Source organism: Ictalurus punctatus, chromosome 27, assembly GCF_001660625.3.
Source record: "Ictalurus punctatus breed USDA103 chromosome 27, Coco_2.0, whole genome shotgun sequence".
NCBI classification, from domain to species: Eukaryota; Metazoa; Chordata; class Actinopteri; order Siluriformes; family Ictaluridae; genus Ictalurus; species Ictalurus punctatus.
The window spans coordinates 5,662,936-5,687,327 of NC_030442.2; the positions used below are offsets into that span (position 1 = coordinate 5,662,936).

Genomic DNA, 24,392 nt, shown 5'->3' on the forward strand with positions numbered 1-24,392 from the left:
ATACTGATGTCTGGTGAAAATTTCATGTGAATAACCTCATTGGAAATAAATTTACTGAAGAAAATCCAATACTTATTTTCCCCACTGTATAGCTTTTTTTTCAGACTGCCTTTAAGAATGCCTTGAATGACAAAAGAAGCTAATAAGAAAGTATTTAAATTAGTCTCACCGCTGGATCGAGAAGCTGTTACAAGGTTGCGATGGACTTTACCAGGAAACACGGTAAGTCACATCACACACAACACTGTTGCCAAACTTATTAACAAATTGAAAGACTGGAAGTGTTGCAGACCGACCGAGAAGCAGACATCCACCAACATCCACTGAAGAAGGAACTGATGTGGTGCTGGCAAACCTAGTCCCCTGTGTATGGAGACTTTTGGGACACCCTGTATTTTTCTGTTGACTTTTTCTCATGTTTCATAGACCCGCATTTAATTTTTTAAAATTGTATTCTTTGATATGTTAGAAGTTAACTTTTTTACATTTTCAAATTTTCCTTTGAAAAACCAGGGGGGTGAGAACTTTTTGCACTCAATTGTATGTACTACAAAAACGACATGTCTGAGAAATGCTCGGGAACCTTTTGAAATAAACCAGTTTATTGCACACATGTACATGCCAAGGAACAGAGCTCCAGGGGACAAAGAGAAAAGCTCTTAAAACACCAACTGTAACACGGTAACACTATACAATGAGTAATGTGAGCAGTGCTGAACTAGACTATGCTGTCGGGTTTAGTAGAAGTTTTGAAATAGTATGATCACAGTGGATAAGGATTCTTGAATCAAGAATAAAATTTATACATGCATCAAGCAAATTCTTAAATATTAAAAATATCAGCAAGGAATTATTCAGGAGAACATCCATGTGGTCATTAACGTGTTGGGAGCAGAGAGCATAAATGCATGGCATTCCTTTGTGCTCTGAGCATACTAAAGTTTGGTAGATGAAGTGGAGGTAAATGAAAAACATTCCTCTTGAGATCTTTTCTCATTGTAATGTAGAGATGCATAAATACTTTTCTTTAACTTCTTCCAGACTAAGTACGAGTACATGTTTCTTTTAGTACTCAATACAACACCTACTTATTAATAAGCAATCAGGGACATCATGGGACTTTATTAACTCTGTTTTTAAGATGTTTTTTTTTTTTTTTACCAAGTTTCATGTATTGTAAGATGCTGTAGAAATTTTCACAGATCACAGGTTGTAGCCCGCTTTATTTTGATTGCGAATCATGATATAGTCCAAGTTCGCTGTCATTTTGGATGATCAGTTCATTAACACAACATTCTATATGATGCAAGTCTAGTGTATCATGTGGTATTGAGTGTTTTATCAGATTATTTTTGAGTACGAGTAAATGAGCACGGTATTGGGCTGTTCCCAGTATTGGTACAGATGCATCCCTAGTAGTTCTCTTCGCATAACTACTCAGAATTAGATACAAGGCTAGTCTTCCAGCAAACGCTTCCTCTCCATTGGACAGGTCACAGGTCTGATGCTATTCATGAGTCTAACTGGATGGAGTTAAGCTTTTTTTTTTGTTTTTGGCTTCTTCTTAAGCATGGTGTAAATGCTAGTAAAGGAAGGATTGTTGTGATTCAACCACTGAGATTAATGCAGATCATATCAGATGGGTGTGGGCTTCTAGCTCTTGGCAGTACTCTATAGAATTAAATAAGAAGTATGCACTATATACATTTATCACAATCATTTGGGCCTGCCAAGGTCCTTCCACACCAACCCCACCTTTCAAACACAACTCTGAAGTAATCCGACACAAAAGGATCTACAATGTTCAGGGTCTGATCTTCCATGGGTTCTCCAGAGACATTTTGGGTTTGTCAAGAAGCTAAATGGGTTTTTGATGGACAAAGAAAAAAGTAAATCCCAATAGTAGACAACCCAGATGAACATGTTTTAAAAACTACTGGCTTTGTGTTTTTTTTGTTTTTTTTTTACTATTAACTATTTACCTAAAACATCACAAAAGTCCAGGCTGGAATCATGCTCAAGAATATCAGGAAGTGAATGCAAAGAAAAGAGCTTTAAATATTACAGCAGATGGCTTAAACGTAGGCAATAAACATCAGATGAGCAGGAAACCCCAAAGCAATCAGCCATATAATGTGGAAAGAAAAGGAAAGAAAAGAAAAAGAAAAAAAGAAAGACTTTCTTAAGAGTATTCTGATTCAGTTGTGATCTACTGTAGTGTGTCCACAAATGCATCGAACTCATCAATGTTCTTCTCGTAGATGGCCAGCTTCTCTGGCAGAGAGTCCTGGAGAATAAAACATACCGTTATTTGGATAAGCTCTGTAGACAAACAGGACATTTAGGACACAAGTCCTTTATTAGCCATGCAAGGAAATGCACAGTTGATAAAAGACTCCCATTCAACGTTATGGTAATTATTCTGTGTTCACAATTATGCTGAGATGAGCTTTAATCAGTCCTAATGTCTTCCTCACCAAGTCCTCAGCCATAGACTGCGCACTGACATCGATGGAAAGGCTTGTGAGTTGGGGAGGATTCTGAAACTCTCGGTAAAAAGTGCCCAGGTCCATCGGGAGGAGGTCGTCCTTAGAGAACGCTGGTTTCTGCAAAGCAAACAAAACGACTTTTACGTATAAAGGTCAAAGATAAAACTATAATCAGTCCGTACAGGATTTCACGAGATTTTTGTGATTGTTGCGGCCAAAAAATGCTGGATTTTGCTTTGGCTTTTTTCAAAATTTGTGATGCAACTTAGATTTTTGTGCTTTTTTGCAAAAGACTACCTGAATTAGTGAAATTGCAATCACAGAATTGCTCTGCGTGGTCTTTCGCAGTGATGTTTGTTGGTAAATGAGACCTTTTCATTGTACTCATGTTCGACGCACATGAATTGAAGAGGGCTTTGGCTGAATGCACGTTGTGATGACGTCACGTGACCCAAATCTTCACAAAATCTGCAGTAATTTTGAAAAATGGCAAGCTCCTCTGAATACTGCAGCGTTTGCTCAATTTTGATTTTCATTTTTTCGACCGCAAAGTCACAGAATCCTGTAGGGACTGTATAAAGTCCATATCTCACATTTGATTTCTAATTTCACTGCATCAGGTTCTCTAGGGTGGATTGATTTGCTGAGAGTCCAACACAATACCAGTTCAGAACTGTTGAACTCATGGCTCTAAAATATTATAATACAACAGTTCCAGTCCAGTAATGTGACTGGAAAAGTGGCGTTCCAAGAGAGCTGATATGTACAAATCCCACCAGGATTTTGCCAGAAATTAGCACCCAAAAAAAAAAAAACAAACAAAAAAAAAAACAAAAAAAAAAATCAAGGAAATGCCACAATATTCGGAGGAGCTGGAATTTTTCTAAATTACCCCAGAATTGGGCCAAGACAGGTCATGTGATGCATCATAATGCACATTTGGTCAAATCCCTCTTCGATTCACATGCGATGATCACGAGTACAGCTAAAATGTCTCATTTACCAACAAACAACACTGTGAAGGACAATTTCATGCAAGTGCAGTTTCACCAAGTCAAGTAGTTTTCCGCAAAAAAAAGAATTTTTTTTTTAAATAACCGCAGCAAAATCCAGCATTTTTGGCCGCAACAATCACAAGAAAACTCTGAAATCCTGTACGGACTGTATTTACTATTACAGCACTGGTACATTCCACTTGTTGAACAATCACTCCACTTGTCTGTGTTCACTGCATAAAATTCCACCTCTAGCAATAGTTCATTACACTGAAATGGTTACTCCACGTACTACACAGTCAGTCTGTGTTTTATCATGGCAACATACAACACTATCTACAATTGTGCCCCAAAAAGCATGATCAGCTAAATCTTAATACTGTTAACAAAATAAAAAGGATCATAGTCCTGAGTTTACAGGACACACCCTTGATTCTTAAACCTGTGTGTCGTTACCTGGATGATCAGTGACTGTGTGTATGTTCTGTGAGAGTTGTTCATTAGTCCCTTGTTTGTCCTGAGCAGTTAAACTGCCCGCTGTTCTTCAGAGAAATCCTCCAGTTCCTGCACATTCTTTACTTTTCCATCATATTCTGCATATTTGACACAACAGTGCCAACAGTTCCAGCAGTCTCTATATGATGTTGAGATCCATCTTTTCACACTGAGGACGACTGAGAGACTCGTACACGACTATTACAAAAGGTGCAAACATTCACTGATGCTCAAGAAGGCAACACCATACATTAAGAGCCGGGGGGTGGGGTGGGGTGGGGGGGGGGGGGGGGGGGTTACACTTTTGTGCAGGATGATCACTGTCTTTGTACTTCCAGTTGTTTTTTTGTTTTTTTTGTAAAATCAAATCAATCAATAAATCATTTACCAATGCCTCCTGGACCAAACATCAACTTACCTTTGCATTAGCTCATGAAGGGTGTTCAAAGTCTATATATTTTTTGAAGTATATTTAAAAATACAAGGGGACTGGAGTAATATCACCCTCGAGGAGAGACGCCATGATTGTGTTTAGAATACAGTACAGGCTTTAAGTCTTTTGTAAATCTAAATGTATTTCTACAAGACATACCCAAGTGTTACTAATACATCTCATGTGTGGAAGGTTTTTTCTAAAGTGAGTTACTTACAAAATCAACCATGACAAAATCGTCTTGTGCTTGGCCTCCACTCTGGCTGGAGCTCTGTGAGTGAAGACTGTCTTGTAATGGAGAGGAGGGGGTGGGTGATGCTGGCGGCTGTACCTGAACACACACACACACACACACACACACACACACACACACACACACACACACACACACACACACACACACACACACACACACACACACACACACAAAATGCCTTTAAATCTCATATTGTGTATTTAGCAACTGACCCATGCCAGCTATGAATGAAGGCCAAATCATTGTTATGCCTCAGCAACAAACTTCCTTCTGGATGGAGAACACGGATAGCGCTGCATTGATATAAGCAATATACTGGAAAAAATACGTGAATGCTTTCTGTGATCTTGTGATTAAATATCAACATACCAAGTACCAAATATTGAGCGATTTCATACTTCTAAATATTCACAGTTTTAGTTGCCCAAAATGTCGTTATCATTGATATTAGCAAACTGGTATTCCACCACATGTATTCCAATCCATGTTAAAGAAAAGATAACAATTTATTGATCCCAAAGGGAATACTTGATCACTTTCACTTGCATCAATTAACAGGACCGTGGGTGTTAAAGTAGGTAATGAAAAATCAATGCTTAAGTTATTTAAATAGTACTGAGCGTCTCGTGTAGATGAACGCAGCAATTTTGGACGGTTAAGCTTGTTAAACAAAGCGTGTGCAAGCAACAGGCAGCAGCAGAAGCTCAAATGTGAATAAAGCAAGATATGGACATGTCTTATTAGTTTAATGGAGATAGACTCGAATTTAACAGATCGGTTTTCTGTAAAATGGAAGGATGAGGTTGATAGAGCAGAGTCAACAAGATATCACACAAAGCTGGCAAAAACTCTATGAATTTAAACCTAATCAGCTGTGTACTGGAGTACAGTGCACACCACAGCCCCAAAGACAGGATGATTTCACTGTTATATCAACAATGTTTTCATTCAGTCTCTTATCACTACTTCAAACTTTAAAACTATGCTACGCTCGCTGCTGATGCGAGTTATCCACCAGGAAGTACCGCCAACCTGTGTATGTATGTAGCTGCAATCAAAATTATTCAACCCCCGTTGCAAATCAGGTTTATTGTCCAAAGTTAGAGACTTTCAGCCGTTTTAAATGAACAAATCAAACAAAAAGCAAAAGAAACAGTTCAACACAACAAATGCTTCAAGTGGTTTCCCCAAATTCAACTGAAAATGCAACTGACAATGACTTCTCCAGTTTCAAAATTATCCAACCCCCTGAACAAAATCCCTCACAACAGCACACATATGCAAAACAGGTGTTATCTCCAGCACAACTAATCAAGGGCTTCAGGTGTGCCTGAGCTGGAACACGTGAAATATCTGATCTATCTAGGGGTAGCAATACATGAAATACCTGGACGGGGCAAAAAAAAAAAAGAAAAAAAAAAAGAAAAAAAAAAAAAAAAAAAAAAAGAAGCTATCGTGAAAAGTTGTATCGGAGAAAATGTCATGGACCTTCCAACAGGACAATGATCCCAAGCATACCTTAAATTCCACCAAGGCTTGGTTGCAGAAGAATTCCTGGAAGATTCTACAGGGCCATCACAGTCACCTGACTTGAACCCCATAGAAAATCTCTGGGGGGATTTGAAGAAGGCGGTTGCAGCACACAAACCCAAGAATATTACTGAACTGGAGGCCATTGCTCATGAGGAATGGGTTAAGATTCCTCAGGAACACTGCTAGAAGCTGGTGTCTGGCTCTGCATCTCATTTGCAGCAGGTCATAACAGCAAAAAGGTGATCTACTGGGTACTAAAGAGGCTTACCGTGAACAGGTTGAATAATTATGAAACTGGAGAAGTCATTATAAGTTGCATTTTCAGTTGAATTTGGAGAAACCACTTGAAGCATTCGTTGTGTTGAACTATTTCACTTGCTTTTGTTTGATTTGTTCATTTCAAACAGCTGAACTGTTTGTAAATTTCTACAATAAACATGATTTGCAATGGGGGCTGAATAATTTTGTTTGCAACTATAGAAACACTCTGATTTGGTTGAAAACATTGATCTTAAACCATCAAAAACATCTTAGATTTGTCTTAAATAATAGTAATATAAACAAGAATAAGAGATGAGGCAGGATTATGCCATCTTTCCTGTTCCAGATGGAGAACCAATGCTTTGATGTTTAGTTTTAAATCAGTTAGAGGTGATGACCGACTGCTGATCACATGGCCAAGCCTGTGTGGGCATTCGTGCGTTTGTTCACATCGTGTTTGTACCATCGGGTCGTTCTCCTCCAGGTCATAACCTCTGGGAGCAAATGCAGCAAACGGCAGATCCAGACTGGCAGTGGTCACCTGCACAAATCACAAAGTAGGCGGTTTACGCAATCTCCCCACGTGATTTCTGAATTATTTGTGCAGCTGTGTTCTCACCTGTGTGGTGGGTTTGTTGACGAAGGCTCCCACTTTCCTGGTGAAGGTTGTCTCGGGGGCATCTGAAGGGGACACACTCTTCCCTTCACTTCTCAACAACACATCTGTATCACCACTACACACACACACACACACACACACACACACACACACACACACACACACACACACACACACACACAAAAAAAAAACTGTGAAAATACCTATTCCAACAGCCATTACATTTGGCTGCATATTAAATTAAATAAACACAGTAAATTACTATATTACTTTATACAATTAAATATCTATTACAAGAAAATATTTCAAAGAAAGGACTACCTCAAAACAAAGTCAAGTAAAATGCCTTTACCTGCTGCAGTTGGAGGGCGGAGGATGGGGTGTGTCTGCTGAGGGGCAGGACGGGACACGCCCATGGTCTGCTTGAGTGCCATGACTGGGCTGAACCAGCACCTGCGGGACTCCACCTTCTTTCCCCGGAACAGCAATCTGTAGAGATAATCTACAAGTGTCATACTCACTTTGTTTATACCTGAACACCAGATGTTCCACTCACAGGCCATCTGATATCTTTTGTACACTTTTTGGCTACAACCTTCAGAATCTTTAAAGTCACAATCAGACCGATTCTTATAACTTTCATGCATCATACCAGTCGGGAAAAAACAAACTTTTGAACTCTGCAACACGATGATGTTTTTGGAGTGCAATCTAGTCATTGGACTAATACAGGGGCACGGAATCCAGTCTTTACAACACATAGATCTTTGTTTGAATCAGTTAATAAGGAGTAAAAATTGTAGTCAAATTGAAAGTAAATGATTCGCCACATATGTTGAGAAAAAAGTACCAGACACTCTAGCAAGTAATAGTAGTCTGGCTAGCTTGAGATTTCTGTCATCAACAATAGCATGTGTTGTGGGATGTTGATGGATCTCCCATCCATAACAAACAGACAGGGTTCAACTTCATAAGAGGTTTTAGCATGTGGATAATATTCTCCCATTTTCCCCACAGTGTGAATTATCATTGTGCCATTATAGATGATGAAATTTAAAAACTAGTTATAAAGCAATTTTTGTTTCAGCTGATTTAATTTATTAAGCAAATAACCAGTCATACAAACACTAATGCAAGAATTTTACTGTGACTGTTCTAGTTGACTAAACTAGAACACTGTGTGAATAAACACTCTGACCTGCTTACGTGAGTAGGGGTGGGTATGCGTGTGTGTGTGTGTGTGTGTGTGTGTGCTACTGTGGTACCTGGTGTGGGTGGGCAGCAGCAGTGCAGTTAGTAGGATGGCACAAATCTACTGGCCCGAGGAGAGGAGTCTGATATGACAGACGAGAAGTGCAAAGCTGAATGAAAGCAAAAGCAAGGGAGAGAGAGTGATAGAGAGCAAGAGAGAAAATGAGAGGGAAAGAGCGCACGAGAGAGACACTACTTGTTTATTACTCGGTTAAACCTGAAGGCTCATTAATTAATTTACACTTTTAATATACTTAGTATTTGAAAATACAGCTAAATATTAAAAACATTATGAATAAAAAAAATTAAGACCATAAAAGTGGCAAAAGTCCAATCTGAGCAAACAGAAAAGTAACAGACTGATCTATTCTGGCCATTTGATTTTGTTTCATAATAGGAAATGGAAATCATATATCGAAATACTAAATAGTTTTAGATCTTCAAACGAAATAAAACATAAAATAAAAGCTGCAAGCAAAGATGGATGGGCCCACTCACCCTGGTGCACATTGGGGCTGTTCTGCCAGGGGAACGCCACTCCATTTTTAAAATTTTTTTTTAAAAGCACTTATATGTTGTTAGGAGTCTATCAAATTGTAAAACATAATTTCCTGTTGCCAGTTGGTGGCGCTATGACTATAACTGAATATTGACATGTAAATGTACTCAGGCTGGGACTTTTATCAAACGTGAAGTTTGGAGCAGATTGTACATTGTACGTATGAGTTATAACAACTTCCTGTTTCATGGTGAAACATTGAACTTTGTGAGACCGCCACAGCCACCCCATGCAGTGAAAACTCAAAAGCTTAGCAATATAGCATCGTCAAGACCTTTAGAGGAGACGGACCGAATATGATCGGATGAAATCTCCAGAAGGAGTACGAGGCCTGGAAATTGCAAAATCTGAGCAAAAATTTAAGAGAAAAATCTAAATGGCTGACTTCCTGTCGGGTTTAGGACTTGGCTCTAAGAGACATTTTTGTACGTATTGCCATGTTACACGTGCCTACCTATTTTCATATGTGTAGGCGAAACGTAGTGCCTTGCACATCGTTGAAATTTTGTGTGTGCCGCTGTCAAGCCATTTTCTCACACTAATTCCAAAAACTGTATCAGATGTCAATTTTTGCCACTTCTGACGCACATGCAAAGTTTTGTGAGTTTACGAATACGTTCAGGACCTCAAAAATGTGATTCATTTCAGAAAAGAATGCAGAAAAATAATAAACAAAGCAGATACAATAGGGTCCTCACACCATCGGTGCTCTGGCCCTAACAAATGCAACCCAAGTAAAACACACAATACAGTTTTTTTTTTAATTGAAGCAAAAAAAGTTCTCCAACACCTACCACCATTGTGAAAAATTGCCCCCTTAAAATTTTATTCGGGTTGTACCACCTTTAGCAGCAATAACTGCAAAATCAAACGCTTCGATAACTGGAGGTCAGTCTTTCACTCACTTCTAGGACTCAGACTTACTCCTGTGCAAGATCATTGTCAAGATCATTGTCTTGCTGCATAATCCAGTTTCGCTTGAGTTTAAACTAATGTACTGAAGACCGGACATTCTCCATTAGGATTTTCTGGTAGAGAGCAGGATTCATGTTTCCCTCAATTATTGCAAGTTTCCCAGACCCTGAAGCAGCAAAGCATAACCACACCATCACACTTCCACCACCACGCTTGACTGTAGGTATGATGATCTTTTTGTGGAATTCGGTGTTTGGTTTACACCAGATGTAACGGGACCCCTGTCTTCCAAACAGTTCCACTTTCCACTCATCAATCCACAGAACATTCTCACAAAAGCTTTGAGGACCATCAAGATGTTTTGGCAAAATTCAGACGAGCCTTAATGTTCTTCTGGGTTAGCAGTGATTTTCACCTCGCCACTCTTCCATGGATGCCATTTTTACCCAGTGTCATGAACAGTGACCTTTATTGATGAGAGGTCCTCTGATGTCGTCCTTGGGTCTTTTGTGACTTCGTGGATGAGTAGTTGCTGTGCTCTTGGAGGAATTTTGGAAGGTCAGCCACTTCTGGGAAAGTTCACTACTGTGCAGAGTTTTTCCGTTTGGAGACATCATCTCTCACTGTGGTTCTTTAGAGTCCCAGAGCCTCTAAAATAGCTTTGTAACCCTTCCCAGACTGATGTATTTCAAACACCTTCATCCTCCTCATTTCTGGAATTTCTTTCCATTTTGGCACAGTGTGTTACTGGGTAAGATCTTTTAACCAACTTCATGCTGTTGAAAAAGTTCTATTTAAGTGTTGATTTGATTGAACAGGGTTTGCAGTAATCAGGCCTGGTTATATCTAGTCCAGCTGAACACCATTATGAATGCAGTTTCATAGATTTGGGGAATTAGTAACTATGGGGGCAAATACATTTTTACACAGGCCCAGTTGTTATTGGATAACTTTGTTGCTTCAATAAAGAACATTATCATTTAAAACTATTGTGAGTTTACTCAGGTTGCCTTTGTTTTTATGTTAGATTTTGTTTTCATTTCTGAAACAATTTAGTATGAAATATACACAAAAACAGAAGAAATCAGGATGACTCTCGACCTCTTTGCCCATACAAGTTACTTATAATGTGTCATCACTTTTACTCGTGTGTCTATAAGTAGGACCAAAATTGCATCGCACTCAGTGTTACTCTGAGGCGTGATCAGGTGAGTCCAAGCCTATATACAAGTGACTATATTACTGCAGGTTTTACGCCATCCAATCAGGAGCCACAACTGATTCCACCTGCTTAATCAATTTATCTCCAAACGACTCATGAGTCGTGTGCCGTGTGCCTTTTGTCGAGCTGGAATGAAAACGTGCAATCCTTTATAATTAAGATCAAACAAGTTTGGGATTGATGAATACTAACATTAATCTGAATCCTGAGAAACACCAGATCAGTTTGAGCATCCAGTAATTCATGTTCAACAGAAATTAACATCATGCTTCTTATTCCAGATGGAGTTCATGCCCCAGAGAGCGGAGTATCCTACTACTGTGTTGGTCAGAATTTTGAGATTTGGCATAATAAAGGCACTGTTAATTAAATATGACCTCAGGAAAATCAAACTGTATTAGACTAAATGAGTCACAATATTTACGGATACTTTTTTTTAAGCAATTAAATCAATTTCCATGTCACATCCTTATTAAGAAGAGGTGCAAAATACTACGCTAGTTCACAATCTCCAGTGTTATACATCATACCAGGAACTGGATAACAAATTAATAAAGGATTTCCAATTTTCTAAAACAAAAAAGAGAAAGAAATCAGTAATTTTTCAGTTTCCATTTTCATACTGTGAAACAAAATATCTGAATGAGGAGAATAGACACACGCACAGACACACGCACAGACACACGCACAGACACACGCACAGACACACGCACAGACACACGCACAGACACACGCACAGACACACGCACAGACACACGGGAAGTGAGAGATCTGAAACACATGCAGAGTGAAGAGTAGAGAGAATGTGCGAGAGGATAAACATTAGTGTTAGGTTATCAGGGCAAATAGGAGAGGAGGAAATTAACCACAAGGAGGTTTGTGAGTATTTTTGACTTGCACTTGACTTAATATGTGAACAGTCTAACATATCTACTCGTACCTGGATACCTAATGTAGTGCGTAAATTAAGAGAAACCGCTAATTTCATGGAATATATGATAAAAATAAGATCTTAAACTGCATTTAATAAAAAATAAATAAATAAAAAATTTAAAAAGGGGGCAGTGGCGGCTTGGTGGTTAAGGCTCTGGGTTACTGATCAGAAGGTCGGGGGTTCAAGTCCCAGCACTGACAAGTTGCCACTGTTGGACCCTTAACCCTCTCTGCTCCAGGGGTGCTGTATCATGGCTGACCCTGTGCTCTGACCCCAACCTCCTAACATGCTGGGGTATGCGAAGAAAAGAATTTCACTGTGCGTATATGTGAAAAATAAAAACCCATTAAATCATCTTTAATTCAGATTTTCTGACTTTAAAACAGTAACATTCCATTACATGCATTTTATTCAGCGCTTTGACACAAGTCATCACCTCTAAGCCCAACCCAGTATTATTCTTCAGCAATGAGTATCAACTAAAACTCCTTGCATCAGCTGAAGTTTGATCCCAACACAGATTAAGAAATGGAGCCATAATCTTCAATTATTTTGCAAATAAAGCTTTTCAATTCAAACCGACTGGGACACCATTAAAAAGTAAAATCAATCATGCAAGTTGTCTGTATTGGAGCATCAGATTACTATAAACATGCATCAGCACTGCAAACGATCAAATAAAAAGTTTATTAACTTGAAAAAATAAGCATAATGAGCACAAAGCAGCTTATTAAGGTTAAAATTGAATAAAAATGTCGCTGGTTGCACCTCTATAGGTGTAGCTTCTACTGGTGAATAAATATAATGGGGTTTCTGTCTGTAGGTGAGCCCCATCTACACCAGGGCAGTCAGCGGATTTGATATCAGACTACGCCCCCTGCTGGAGTTGCTCTTTAATATATTACTTCAATGGATACTTACAGACAATTATAAGTGTGCAAATAATTGAATGAGACATAAAAATAAAAACTAAATCAAACTCTAAAAAGCTTGTCACCCTTGAGTTCTGGGTCTCCTCCATTACGGCATAGTGGTTACTACATGTATCAAAGCACGTTTAAAAAAAAAAAATAAAAAAAAAAAAAGTGCACGCAATAACATCTGCTTATCTGTCCTACAGTTTATCATTCCCCCCCCACCCCCACCCCCCAAGAAACTAGCCTGCAATATAGAACACGCTGAAGCTAATGGCAGCACTGCTCGAAACAGATCTGTGATAGACTGGAAAGAGAAAACAGACCACCGAGGTTTATTTTATCTATGTAACGATCAGAGGATGTTAGTGCAGGCTTCTGTTTCTATGGGTGTGTAATTTTCAGTTTGTTATAGCTCAATAGTCAGTCATGAATTTAAGCTTTCAGCTGCCATTTTTCACACTAAACTGGGATTCAATTAGAGGAAAGCGTTGCAAGTGTTGGAAAATTAATTCACAGCTGCTTTTAATAATCGGTTAGTTTTGGAGACAACATTTCTTGTTTGTTAACCCTACACATTCTCACACACACACACACACACACACACACACACACACACACACACACACACACACACGCTCATGGACTCACTTGCTGTGAGAAGCCCAGCCCCATCACGGGGAACTTCAGAGTGGCCATCAGAGCAGGTTTAGGAGTTTTACTATGTGCCTGACTTACTGTACACGGACACTACGCGCATACACACACACACACACACACACACACACACACACACACACACACACACACACAAAGGAAAAGAGGAGAAAGAGGGTGCAACAAGAGAAATGAAAACACGCCACACTAACAGGATGAGAAGAAAGAAAAACCCACTGAAGAAGAGATCAGGAGATAAAGATTGAATTTGTTCAAAGGTGAATTGGTGAAATTATATGAAATTATTTTTTTTTATCTACAGTCCCAACTCCAAAAAAAGTTGGGAGGCTGTGTAAAATGTAAATACAAACAGAATGCAATGATTTGTAAATCTCAAACATATCAAATGTTTAAACCAAGTAAATGGACCATTTTAAGGAAAAACTGAAACTTTTTATTTATTTATTTTTTTTATATAAAGTGTTGTGACCATCAAATTCAAAATTACTTTTTTTTTTCCCTTAAAATGTTACATTTCCTCAGTTTAAACATTTGATATGTTTTCTATGTTCTATTGTGAATATCATATGAGTTTATGAGAATTGCAAATCATTGCATTTACATTTTACACAGTGTCCCAACTTTTTTGGAATTGGGGTTGTACAAGATGCACGGAGACACACTGAGAATGAGGGACAGAGACACGTTCAGTATTGGACAGTGTGAAGTGGAACTGCCCTCAGAAGCCTTACAAACACTAATATTCAGAACTCGTGTAGCTTTGGTGGAAGTTACGTTTCAAACACCTCGAGTCGGATTAACAACTTTTTACTAATGCTGCCTTCTCAAAGTCGTCTCAAAATGTGACAGTGCGCCTTTTACCCAGTAAAGTATCCGCTTAAATTCACACACTCGCCTCCTGATAATTTCCCCAGAATTACCCGTTAAATTCTTACATAAACATGCAGTTTTATTCCTGCGCAAATGTGAGAATGTTCATCTGTGACAATGTTGAATGAGGATCTGAACACACTACTAGGAAATATTTTATGTGTTTGTCTACCTGAGAAGGTGGAGAAGTGGAAAAGGAGGTGGTGCACACTTCCTGTGAATCCTCCACTCCAGCGTAAACCCCTCCCTCTTCCTCACCTGGAGCTCTGAGAGAGTGAGAGAAGAGTTGACTCGTTTTTATTTACACAAATTTGTGCGTAAGAAAATCGTGAAAGAAAGCATGAAATGAAAGCCTAGATAAACAAAAACAAAAGATAATAAACGAAGTTTCTCCATGTTTATTGCTTTAACTATATGCTACATGTCAAACTAAGGTAACCACAGTAACCAAAAAAAAAAAAAGAGTTTTGCACTGTGCAAACTAACACGTATCCGAGCCAGTCCTACAGAACTGTAATGTAAACAGACAAGCACCTGTAGTTGCAGGGGTGCATGAGGGCCGTGTTCCCAAGTGGACGCTCCACGAAGTGGTCTATGATGATCCCCATGATTGGGCCCGTCCTCTCAAACTGCCTGCGATCCCAACACAACTCAATTCAATTGATCGTTATTTGAACAATTTACTGTGAAGCAAAAATTCTGTGCCTCTAAGAACATCACAACACTGTTTGCATACACAGGACAAAACAGACAGCACTAAAAGGATAAATACTCAGTTTCTACTCATGAAAAGATTCCAAGTAGAAACCATTTAGACAGCTAGAACCATTAACCATCCAGAGAACCCTTGGAGAAGGGAACCCTTGTATTTTTTGAAGTAGAAGTGCATATGAGACAGTAAGGATCTCTACACAGTGTACAGTAAATACACAAACAGGACGGGGGGGGGGTCAGCTTTTTTCAGCTCAAAAACTCATTCAGCTTTTAATACCCGCTTTATTCTGGTCAGAGTGGAGCTGGATCTTGAGTCTATCCTGGGAACACTGGGCACAAGGCAGAACTACACGTTGGATGGGATGGCAGTCCATCGCAGGGACACACACATTCACACCTACGTGCAATTAAGAGTAGCAATCCACCTACATGCATGTTTTTTAAAGATGAAACCCAAATGGACTCCACAAAACTCCACACAGACAGTAACCGTCAGTAAGCTCAGGACTGACCCGGGGAACAACAAGCTGCGAGGCAGCTTTGCTAATCACTATATGTGTGGGTTTGGTTTCATGAGGATATCACAAAAAAACTTTAGACCCACTCATTCTTCATTTTTATTTTCCACATTTTAGAATAAGAATAGTTATCAAAACTCTGGAGTAACACAACTGGAACTATGGGAATTATGTCGTGATAAAAAAAAAAAAAAAGAACGAATAAATAAATCTAAATAATTTAGTATTTTATCATCTTCAAAGTTTCCTCCCCCAGTCCAAAGACATGCATGGTAGGCTGATTGGCGTGTCTAAAGTGTCCGTAGTGTATGAATGGGTGTGTGAGTGTGTATGTGATTGTGCCCTGCGATGGACTGGCACCCTGTCCAGGGTGTACCCCGCCTTGTGCACGATGCTTCCTGGGATAGGAAATATAGGGATAGCATGGCTGTCGTCCCAGAAGGAAGCCTCTTCTAAAGATGATGCACAAGAAAGCCTGCAAACAGTTTGTTGAAGACAAGGAGACTAAGGACATGGATTACTGGAACCATGTCCTGTGGTCTGATGAGACCAAGATAAACTTATTTGGTTCAGATGGTGTCAAGCGTGTGTGGTGGCAACCCGTGTCTTGCCTACAGTCAAGCATGGTGGTGGGAGTGTCATGGTCTGGGGCTGCATGAGTGCTGCCGTCACTGGGGAGCTACAGTTCATTGAGGGAACCATGAATGCCTACATGTACTGTGACATACTGAAGCAGAGCATGATCAGTATTCAGTATTCCAGCATGATCACGACCCCAAACACACCTCCAAGACGACCACTGCCTTGCTAAAGAAGCTGAGGGTGAAAGTGATTGACTGGCCAAGCATGTCTCCAGACCTAAACCCTACTGAGCATCTGTGGGGCATCCTCAAACGGAAGGTGGAGGAGCACAAGGTCTCTAACATCCACCAGCTCCGTGATGTCATCATGGAGGAGTGGAAGAGGACTCCAGTGGCAGCCTGTGAAGCTCTGGTGAACTCCATGCCCAAGAGGGTTAAGGCAGCGCTGGAAAATAATGGTGCCACACAAAATACTGACACTTTGGGCCCAATTTGGACATTTTCACTTAGGGGTGTACTCACTTTTGTTGCCAGCGGTTTAGACATTGATGGCTGTGTGTTGAGTTATTTTGAGGGGACAGCAAATTTACACTGTTACACAAGCTGTACACTCACTACTTTACACTGTAGCAAAGTGTCATTTCTTCAGCCTTGTCACATGAAAAGATATAATCAAATATTTACAAAAATGTGAGGGGTGTACTCGCTTTTGGGAGATACTGTAGTACATAGAAATACGTGACTTTCACCTACTATATAGCAGATAAGTACGCGGTTTCGGATGCAGCGCTCTTGTTTGCCGTAAAACGGTTGAGCACCGCCGTTTGTGATCGTGTCCTTTCGCAAAATGCGGTGAAAACTCCCACATGACGTTAATAGTGTGATTAAGGTGTGTACATGTCTGTAACGCACATTGATAATGTGACTAAAACAGGAATACTCCACACGTCTTAATTCGATTTGTGTTTACTTCGAGTGTGACTTTAATTGGATTAAGGTCATCAATAATCGCTGTTTACAAGCTAGATTCTTACTTGATCAGGTTAATATCGGATTTTAACGTACTGAAACAACATCGTTCAACTATAAAAGAGTCAAAAGTATGACATGTTTTTCATTTAAAAAATAAAACGATAACTGTTGGCAAACTGCTGTGGTGCAAGAGGAACGAAACACTTGCTGTTATAAGAAAAGTAATGAACTTCGGGGTGGTATCAGTAACTCTGCTTCACATTGCATCACACCATATATTCATTTGATAGCACGTGCCATAACGTGTGTTTTATTCCTTCCTTATCTGAATTCTTTGTATGGTGTTTACATTTTGAAAGTGAATCTAGCTGTCTTTTGGATTATTTGTGTAGATTCAGACAGAGGCGGTGTGTACCTGGAGGACATGAGAGCCAGATTGGTGCGGTATGCACAGGAGAGTGTGAGGGTTCCTATGGGAGTACCTACAACTCCTACACGTACTGTCTGGAAACCTGTACAAAAAAGCGTAAAGACAAGTAAGAGTAAGTGTGCGAGTGCGAGTAGGTGAGAGTCTGAACTCCAAATAATCCAGAATGTAATCACATACCTTGCAACGCTCTGAAAGTCTTACCTTCACCAAGTCCTGTTAACTGTACATCACCAAAATATATCCTGCCAATGAAAGGCAATAATTAAAGGACCGGATCAATGCTGAGTCATCAACTGTAAATAAATCAAGCTTAAATAAGCGTATAAAAGGAATCAGGTGTGCATGGTGGATGCGTGTGTACGTGTTATACCTATACAGGATGACATAATCGTGGCCTTGTTTGCGTGACAGTTTGTAGGCAGGAGTAACTCTCGTAATGGCCAGGAGAGATTTGAGAAGCAGGGACAGACGCGTATAAACCGTGTAGGAGACTTTAATGTCCTTTTCACACCTGAAATAATCAAATGTGAATTCTTTCACAGTCGCCACTCAGTACAGTTACTGAAGAGTATAACGTAAACTATAAAGTCAGGTGGTATACAGCTGTATACGTGATCAGTGGAAAATGACTCACTTCTCGTTCATCTCCAAGCACCATGTTTCCAGCTCCATTGAATCCCCCTGCACAGAGGAGAATTACGTCATACTGCGAAACAGTTCTCACATTCCCTTTGTAGGAATGCCACCCTGCTCATGAAAGAAAACGCTTTCTATTTCAGACTGCTCAAACGTCAGTGTCCTGAAAAGGGAAAGTAACAGCCGCACCGAAACCTTGTTTCTGTGTCATTATAAAACAAAGCTCCTGTATATTAAACCTATGACTCACACCTCAGCACAGGGCTTTCCGGAGAAAATGAGAGGAATCATTAATCACAAAGCACCTAAAGTGATTTTAATCAGAACTACAGCATAGCAACTGGCTGTAGAAAAATGATTTGTGTGACTGATATGAAAGATCCAAGTCAGGTGCCGGAATAAAAGGACATAATTCACAAAATATCACATCACTGGAGCTGCTAACTTAACTAACGCAAGTATCAGTAGAAGTGCAAAGCTTAAGTGTGTTATGATAGGATTATAAACTGATTATGCATTACATTTTTTTTTTTTAAACAGCTTTTAGAACAGATTATCTTTTTCTTCCATCGCAGGAAAAAAATAACACGCCTAATATGTATATAATGGGGCTGTGAGAATTTTATATTCTGAATACTGTTCAAACTTTTATCAAGTGCATGTATTCAAAGGCAAACAAATCTCCACTCAAATGTTTAAGAGCTGTTACTTTCCTAACTTTCATCAAAAAGTTATCTTTTTTTTTTACTGACGCTTTTATCGTTTATGGAATACATTTTCACAGATTTGTGGATTATATTACAGCGCCTTCCACTAATATTGGCACCCTTGGTAAATATGAGCAAATGTGAATCATTGTCTATTGTTGAACCTTTTGATCTTTTGCTAAAAAAAAAAAAAAAAATCACAAAAATAATATGCTCTTATGGAGATCTGCAAACAAACAATTGCAAACAAAACACAGGTTTATCAAAAAAAAAAAAAATCTTTATTATTGACACCCGTATGAATTCATATGAGAAAAATATCCTTACCATTACCAAGTATATTACCATTGATATTTTCCTTTTTTTTTTTTTTTTAGTACACCTTCATGACTAGGAACAGGAAATTGTTCAACCATGACTTCCTGTTTCACAAGGAAATAAATATGAGGGAACACAAAGGCCAAATTCCCTTAGTCATTCACAACAATGGGTAATTGGAATATAGTTGTGATGTGCGGCAAAAGATTGTTCACAAAATGGGAAGTGGCTATAAGAAAATAGCACAAGCATTGAAAATGCCTATTTCCACCATCAGGGCAATAATTAAGAAGTTCCAGTCAACTGGAAATGTTATGAATCAACCTGGAATTGGACGCGTGTTTATATCGTCTTAACGCACTGTGAAGAGGACAGCTCGAGTAGCCAAATAATCTTGAAGGATCACAGCTGGAGAATTGCAGAAGTTATTTGTGTCTTGGGGTCAGAAAGTCTCCAAAACTACAATGCGAAGTCACCTACATCACCACAAGTTGTTTGGAAGGATTTCAAGAAAAAAAGCCTCTACTCTCATCCAAAAACAAACTCAAGCGTCTTCAGTTTGCCAGACACTACTGGAGCTTTTTGGCAGTAAACACCAGAGGTGGTTTTGGCGTACACACAGAGAGGTAGCCATATGGAAAAGTACCTCATGGCCACGGTTAAATATGGAGGTGGATCTTTAATGTTTTGGGGCTGTTGCATCATGGTATGTGGCATCATGGACTCTATCAAATATCAACAGATATTACATAAAAACCTGACTGCCGCCGCCAGAAAGCTTCAAATGGGCCATGGTTGGATATTCCAGCAGGACAATGATCTAAAACATACAGCAGAATCAACACAAAAATGTTTTACTGACCACAAAATCAAGGTCTTGCCATGGCCATCCCAGTCCCCTGACTTGAACCCCATAGAAAACCTGTGGAGTGAACTGAAGAGGAGAGTCCACCAGCGTGGAACTCTAAATTTGAAGGATCTGGAGAGATTCTGTATGGAGGAACGCTCTCAGAGCCCTTGCCATGTATTCTCCAACCTCATCAGGCATTATAGGAGAAGACTCAGAGCTGTTATCTTGACAAAGGGAGGTAGCACAAAGTATTGACTAAAAAGGTGCAAATAATTATCGCACCCTTTAATATTTAACAATATATATATATTTTTTGATAAAACTGTGTTTTGTTTGCTCTCATGGATATCAAACAATTGCAGAGTATTTTTGTGAATTTCTTTTAAACAAAATATCAAAAGGTTAAACAATAAAGACATGTTTTCACAGCCTTCTTTGCTCATATTTACCAAGGGTGCCAATATTAGTGGAGGGCACTGTAGACAAAATCGAGTTTTAATTTATCTTGGGATTAGTCATCAAGTCTTCATCCTGATTTCCGATCACATAAGAAGGATCGATTCACTGATTCCTGGCATTGAAGACTAAGAGTCAAACCCAAAGCTTTGGAGTCGATTCCACACCAAAAATGATTCACCACAATTTACCTTTTTTCCCCAAAATTTTTCTGGTTTTTAAACAAATCAGGGCTTGAAATGCAAATAAGACTTGTATGCAAAGTACGTGTGCAAAACCAGTAAGTAAGGGAATTCTGTCACCTTGTGTGAGTTCAGGTGTCTTATTTGGATGACACAAGCACTAGATAACACTCGCATGCTGTGACATATTATCAGGTAGATGTCAGTAATATATTGCAGATAGAGACGTATTATTTAATTAAATCAAGTTCAGAGTTCTGTATTAGTCGACTAAAATGCTGCAAAATAAAAAAAATAAAAAAAATAATTAAAAAAAAGACTTAAATAAAACCTTTGCTGTTTTTTATGATATTTTAAAAAGAATTCAATTCCTCGGTTAATAAAAAAATTATAATATTAAAAAAATGAATAATGATTATCTGTTTTAAAATAATTGTTAATAATTGTAGCCCTACTATCTGCACTAAAATTACATCATCAGTCACGCTTTTGAACAGAGAGACGAGAAAAGGTATGGACCAATGACCTAAAGGCAAAAGTAGAACATTCTGGACCGATCAGTTCAGTTTTCCACTTTAAACATCAAACGAACGTTTGCTGAAGAGCAAAATAAAGAAAAAAACTTGACTTTCAAGTCACATTAAACCTGAACATAACATTACCTCAAGCTCTTGACCTGTATCTGCAGGATTTGACGCACTGTGCTGCTGCTACATGACTGACTGATTAGATATTGGCATGAATATGTAGGTGTACTGGTATTCCTAATAAAGAGGTACATCCTGAAAAACAGTGTATTATGCTGTGGCTGGCAAATGAACACAAAAGTGAACGTTACAGCATGAGGACAGCTGAACGACAAACTCTCTCTGGCTCCTTATTATATCTTATTGTCTTTGTTAAGATTCACGCCATCAAAAAGGTCAGAGCAGAATTCCCACATCATATCTGTTTCTTCTCCAGCATGCTTTAGAGGACAGGAAGAATCATCATCTCTGACTTCATAGCTGGAGAACACAGCATCATGTTCTTTTACAGGCACATTTACCTCTGATGTTTTCAGGGAAATCTCCACACACATGGAGCGCCCGACACTGGGCAGCTGCCCAGCCAGAGCTTTCTTAGCTTCATGGGTCACCTCTGGAATGTCTTTAATTGCCAGGGTGAACTAAATTGAGTGAAGAAAACACACACATCAGATGCAGGGCAAACGTTTCTATCCACAACAATGTCAGAAAGGGTGCAGGGTTTACCCAGTCTGAGCCTGTGGGGGAAGAGGAGGAGCGAGTGCAGATCTTCTCGCCCAGACGAGCCTGCACTATCACCTGCACTGTCTATTTACACACACACACACACACACACACACACACACACACACACACACACTTCACAACTTTTCTTGACAGTAATGTAATTTTTGGTATGGTATAGATTAGGCACAGCATGGTTAGGAAGTAAACAATGGTAATAAAGACCTTCAAGACGAAAAATTTGATGAATTTGTCCAAGTCTTTCCTGTCCTGTGGGCTCAGATCGCTGTCCATCATGACCCGAGCCTGAAAGACAAACGGTTAACAGAGAATGATTGTAATCGTTTGTTTTACCATGTGTATGAACATTGCTTTGTTATTTAGTGCTCAGGCAAAGCTGTAGCTACCATGCCAATAATAAAACAAACTGACTTAAACAGAGACGATTTGGCTGATCTGTCTAGACCACGGGTTCTGAAAAGGTTCCTGGTCCTGGAGTACCCCCTGTCCTGCACATTTTAGCGTTTTCCCTGCTCTAACACACCCAGGTCAACTCAGAAAGCTGTGAATTAGCTGAATAATTGGATGATGTGCATTACAGCAGCTCCAGAGTCCCGGAGTCCAAGTTTCATCCTGAGCTCGGGTTATTGTCCGGGCAAGTCCTGCCCGTACACGTGCAAGTGTCCTCCAAGTTTCCTCCCACTGTCCAGGGTGTGGATCGGATATGACAGAGTGCTCCTACAGGCTCTGTGATGTAATGATGTGTAATCCCACCTCATGCCCAATTCTCCTGGCTCTACCATGACCCAGACCAGGATAAAGCTCTTACTGAAAGTGAGTGAGTTAGTGAGTGAGTGGGGGAGTGAGTGAGAGAGTGAGTGAGAGGGGGATTGAGAGGGGGATTGGGGGAGTGAGAGGGGGATTGGGGCAGTGAGAGAGTGGGGGAGTGAGTGAATGAGAGAGAGCATGAGTGAGTGAATGAGAGAGAAAGAGTGAGTGAATGAGAGAGAAAGAGAGAGTGAGTGAAAGAGAGAGAGAGAGAAAAAGGGGGAGTGAGAGAGAGCGTGAGTGAATGAGAGAGAGAGGGAGTGAATGAGAGAGAGAGAGAGAGAGAGGGAGTGAATGAGAGAGAGGGGGAGTGAGTGAATGAGAGGGGGAGTGAGTGAATGAGAGAAAGAGAGGGGGGAGTGAGTGAATGAGAGGGGGAGTGAGAGTGGGAGGGGGATTGGGGGAGTGAGAGTGAGTGGGGGAGTGAATGAGAGAGAGAGTGAGAGTGGGGGAGTGAGTGAATGAGAGAGTGAGAAAGTGAGTGAAAGAGGGGGAGTGGGGGAGTGAGTGAGTGAGAGAGAGTGAGAGAGTGAATGAGGGGGGAGTGAGTGAATGAGAGTGAGAGGGGGTGTATGAGAGTGGGGGAGTGAGCATGAGTGGGGGAGTGAATGAGAGAGAGGGGGAGTGAGTGAATGAATGAGAGAGAGGGGGAGTGAGAGAGAGAGAGAGAGAGAGAGAGAGAGAGAGAGAGAGAGTGAATGAGAGAGAGGGGGAGAGTGAGTGAAAGAGAGAGAGAGAGAGAGAGAGAGTGAATGAGAGAGAGGGGGAGAGTGAGTGAAAGAGAGAGGGTGGGGTGAGTGAAAGAGTGAGAGTGACAGAGCGAGAGAGTGACAGAGTGAGTAAGTAAGTGAAAGAGTGAGAGAGGGAGTGAGTACTACAGGAGGTTGCTCTAGGACCAGTCAGCTGTTATGTAAACAAATGATCTGCAGTTTTGATTCCACAGAGTATAGTTGATGCTGATCACGACTTTTTTGGATGGCGTATGTCCTCATAAAGAACATTCCCTGGCTCCACCCCAGACTGCCCACAGTGTACTGTACAGCAGCCATCAATAACACACAGCATGTCAGTAATGGGATATCCATCATTACAGGGCTCCTGATCTGTCAGGGCACTAGAAACACATTTGAGTTACATTCCATATCAACTAATGTCTTCTTCTCTGATCCCAACAGGAACCGTGCACACAAACACAACCAATCTGAACGAATAAACTCAACATCACTGCTAACGCTGTCCTGCTAATGCTAGCTGACAAACACCACACACGCATACTTACTGTTCATCACAGATTTCACATCCGCTGCTTAATCCTCAGATCTGCTGCAAATCTCACATCAAAAACCGCGGACATGTATCAAATACTATCTGAAGGAATGTCACTGTAAAGGATCGAGTCAAGTCATCACAACGCTACAGCATGCTAAGGCTCCCATTTTTGTTTATATTGTTGTGTAGCTAGGTCAGAGAAATGACGTGTACAAACACGGGATTGAAATCAGCAGATTCGTCATATTGAATTAATG

General features: G+C 40.0%; 1 protein-coding gene across 6 annotated transcripts; it reads right to left on the minus strand.

Moving 5' to 3' along the window:
• Positions 1 to 580: 580 nt before the first annotated feature.
• Positions 581 to 24,339, minus strand: atg13 (ATG13 autophagy related 13 homolog (S. cerevisiae)). Of its 6 annotated transcripts, none has more exons than XM_053676603.1 (18): positions 24,146 to 24,339; positions 22,264 to 22,344; positions 22,042 to 22,122; positions 21,837 to 21,956; positions 18,274 to 18,320; positions 18,010 to 18,150; positions 17,841 to 17,881; positions 17,625 to 17,721; positions 14,959 to 15,057; positions 14,597 to 14,690; positions 13,528 to 13,626; positions 8,347 to 8,442; positions 7,434 to 7,570; positions 7,082 to 7,196; positions 6,926 to 7,003; positions 4,630 to 4,743; positions 2,478 to 2,606; positions 581 to 2,287 (listed from the first exon to the last, which is right to left on the minus strand). In XM_053676603.1, the coding sequence occupies exons 2-18, from the start codon at positions 22,333 to 22,335 to the stop codon at positions 2,210 to 2,212; spliced, it is 1,638 nt and encodes a 545-aa protein (XP_053532578.1). In that variant the 5' UTR covers positions 22,336 to 22,344; positions 24,146 to 24,339; the 3' UTR covers positions 581 to 2,209. The 6 variants fall into 6 exon arrangements, with proteins under 6 accessions (XP_053532578.1, XP_053532577.1, XP_017314231.1 ...); XM_053676602.1 differs by having other exon boundaries at positions 17,817 to 17,881; XM_017458742.3 differs by lacking the exon at positions 13,528 to 13,626.
• Positions 24,340 to 24,392: the final 53 nt, after the last annotated feature.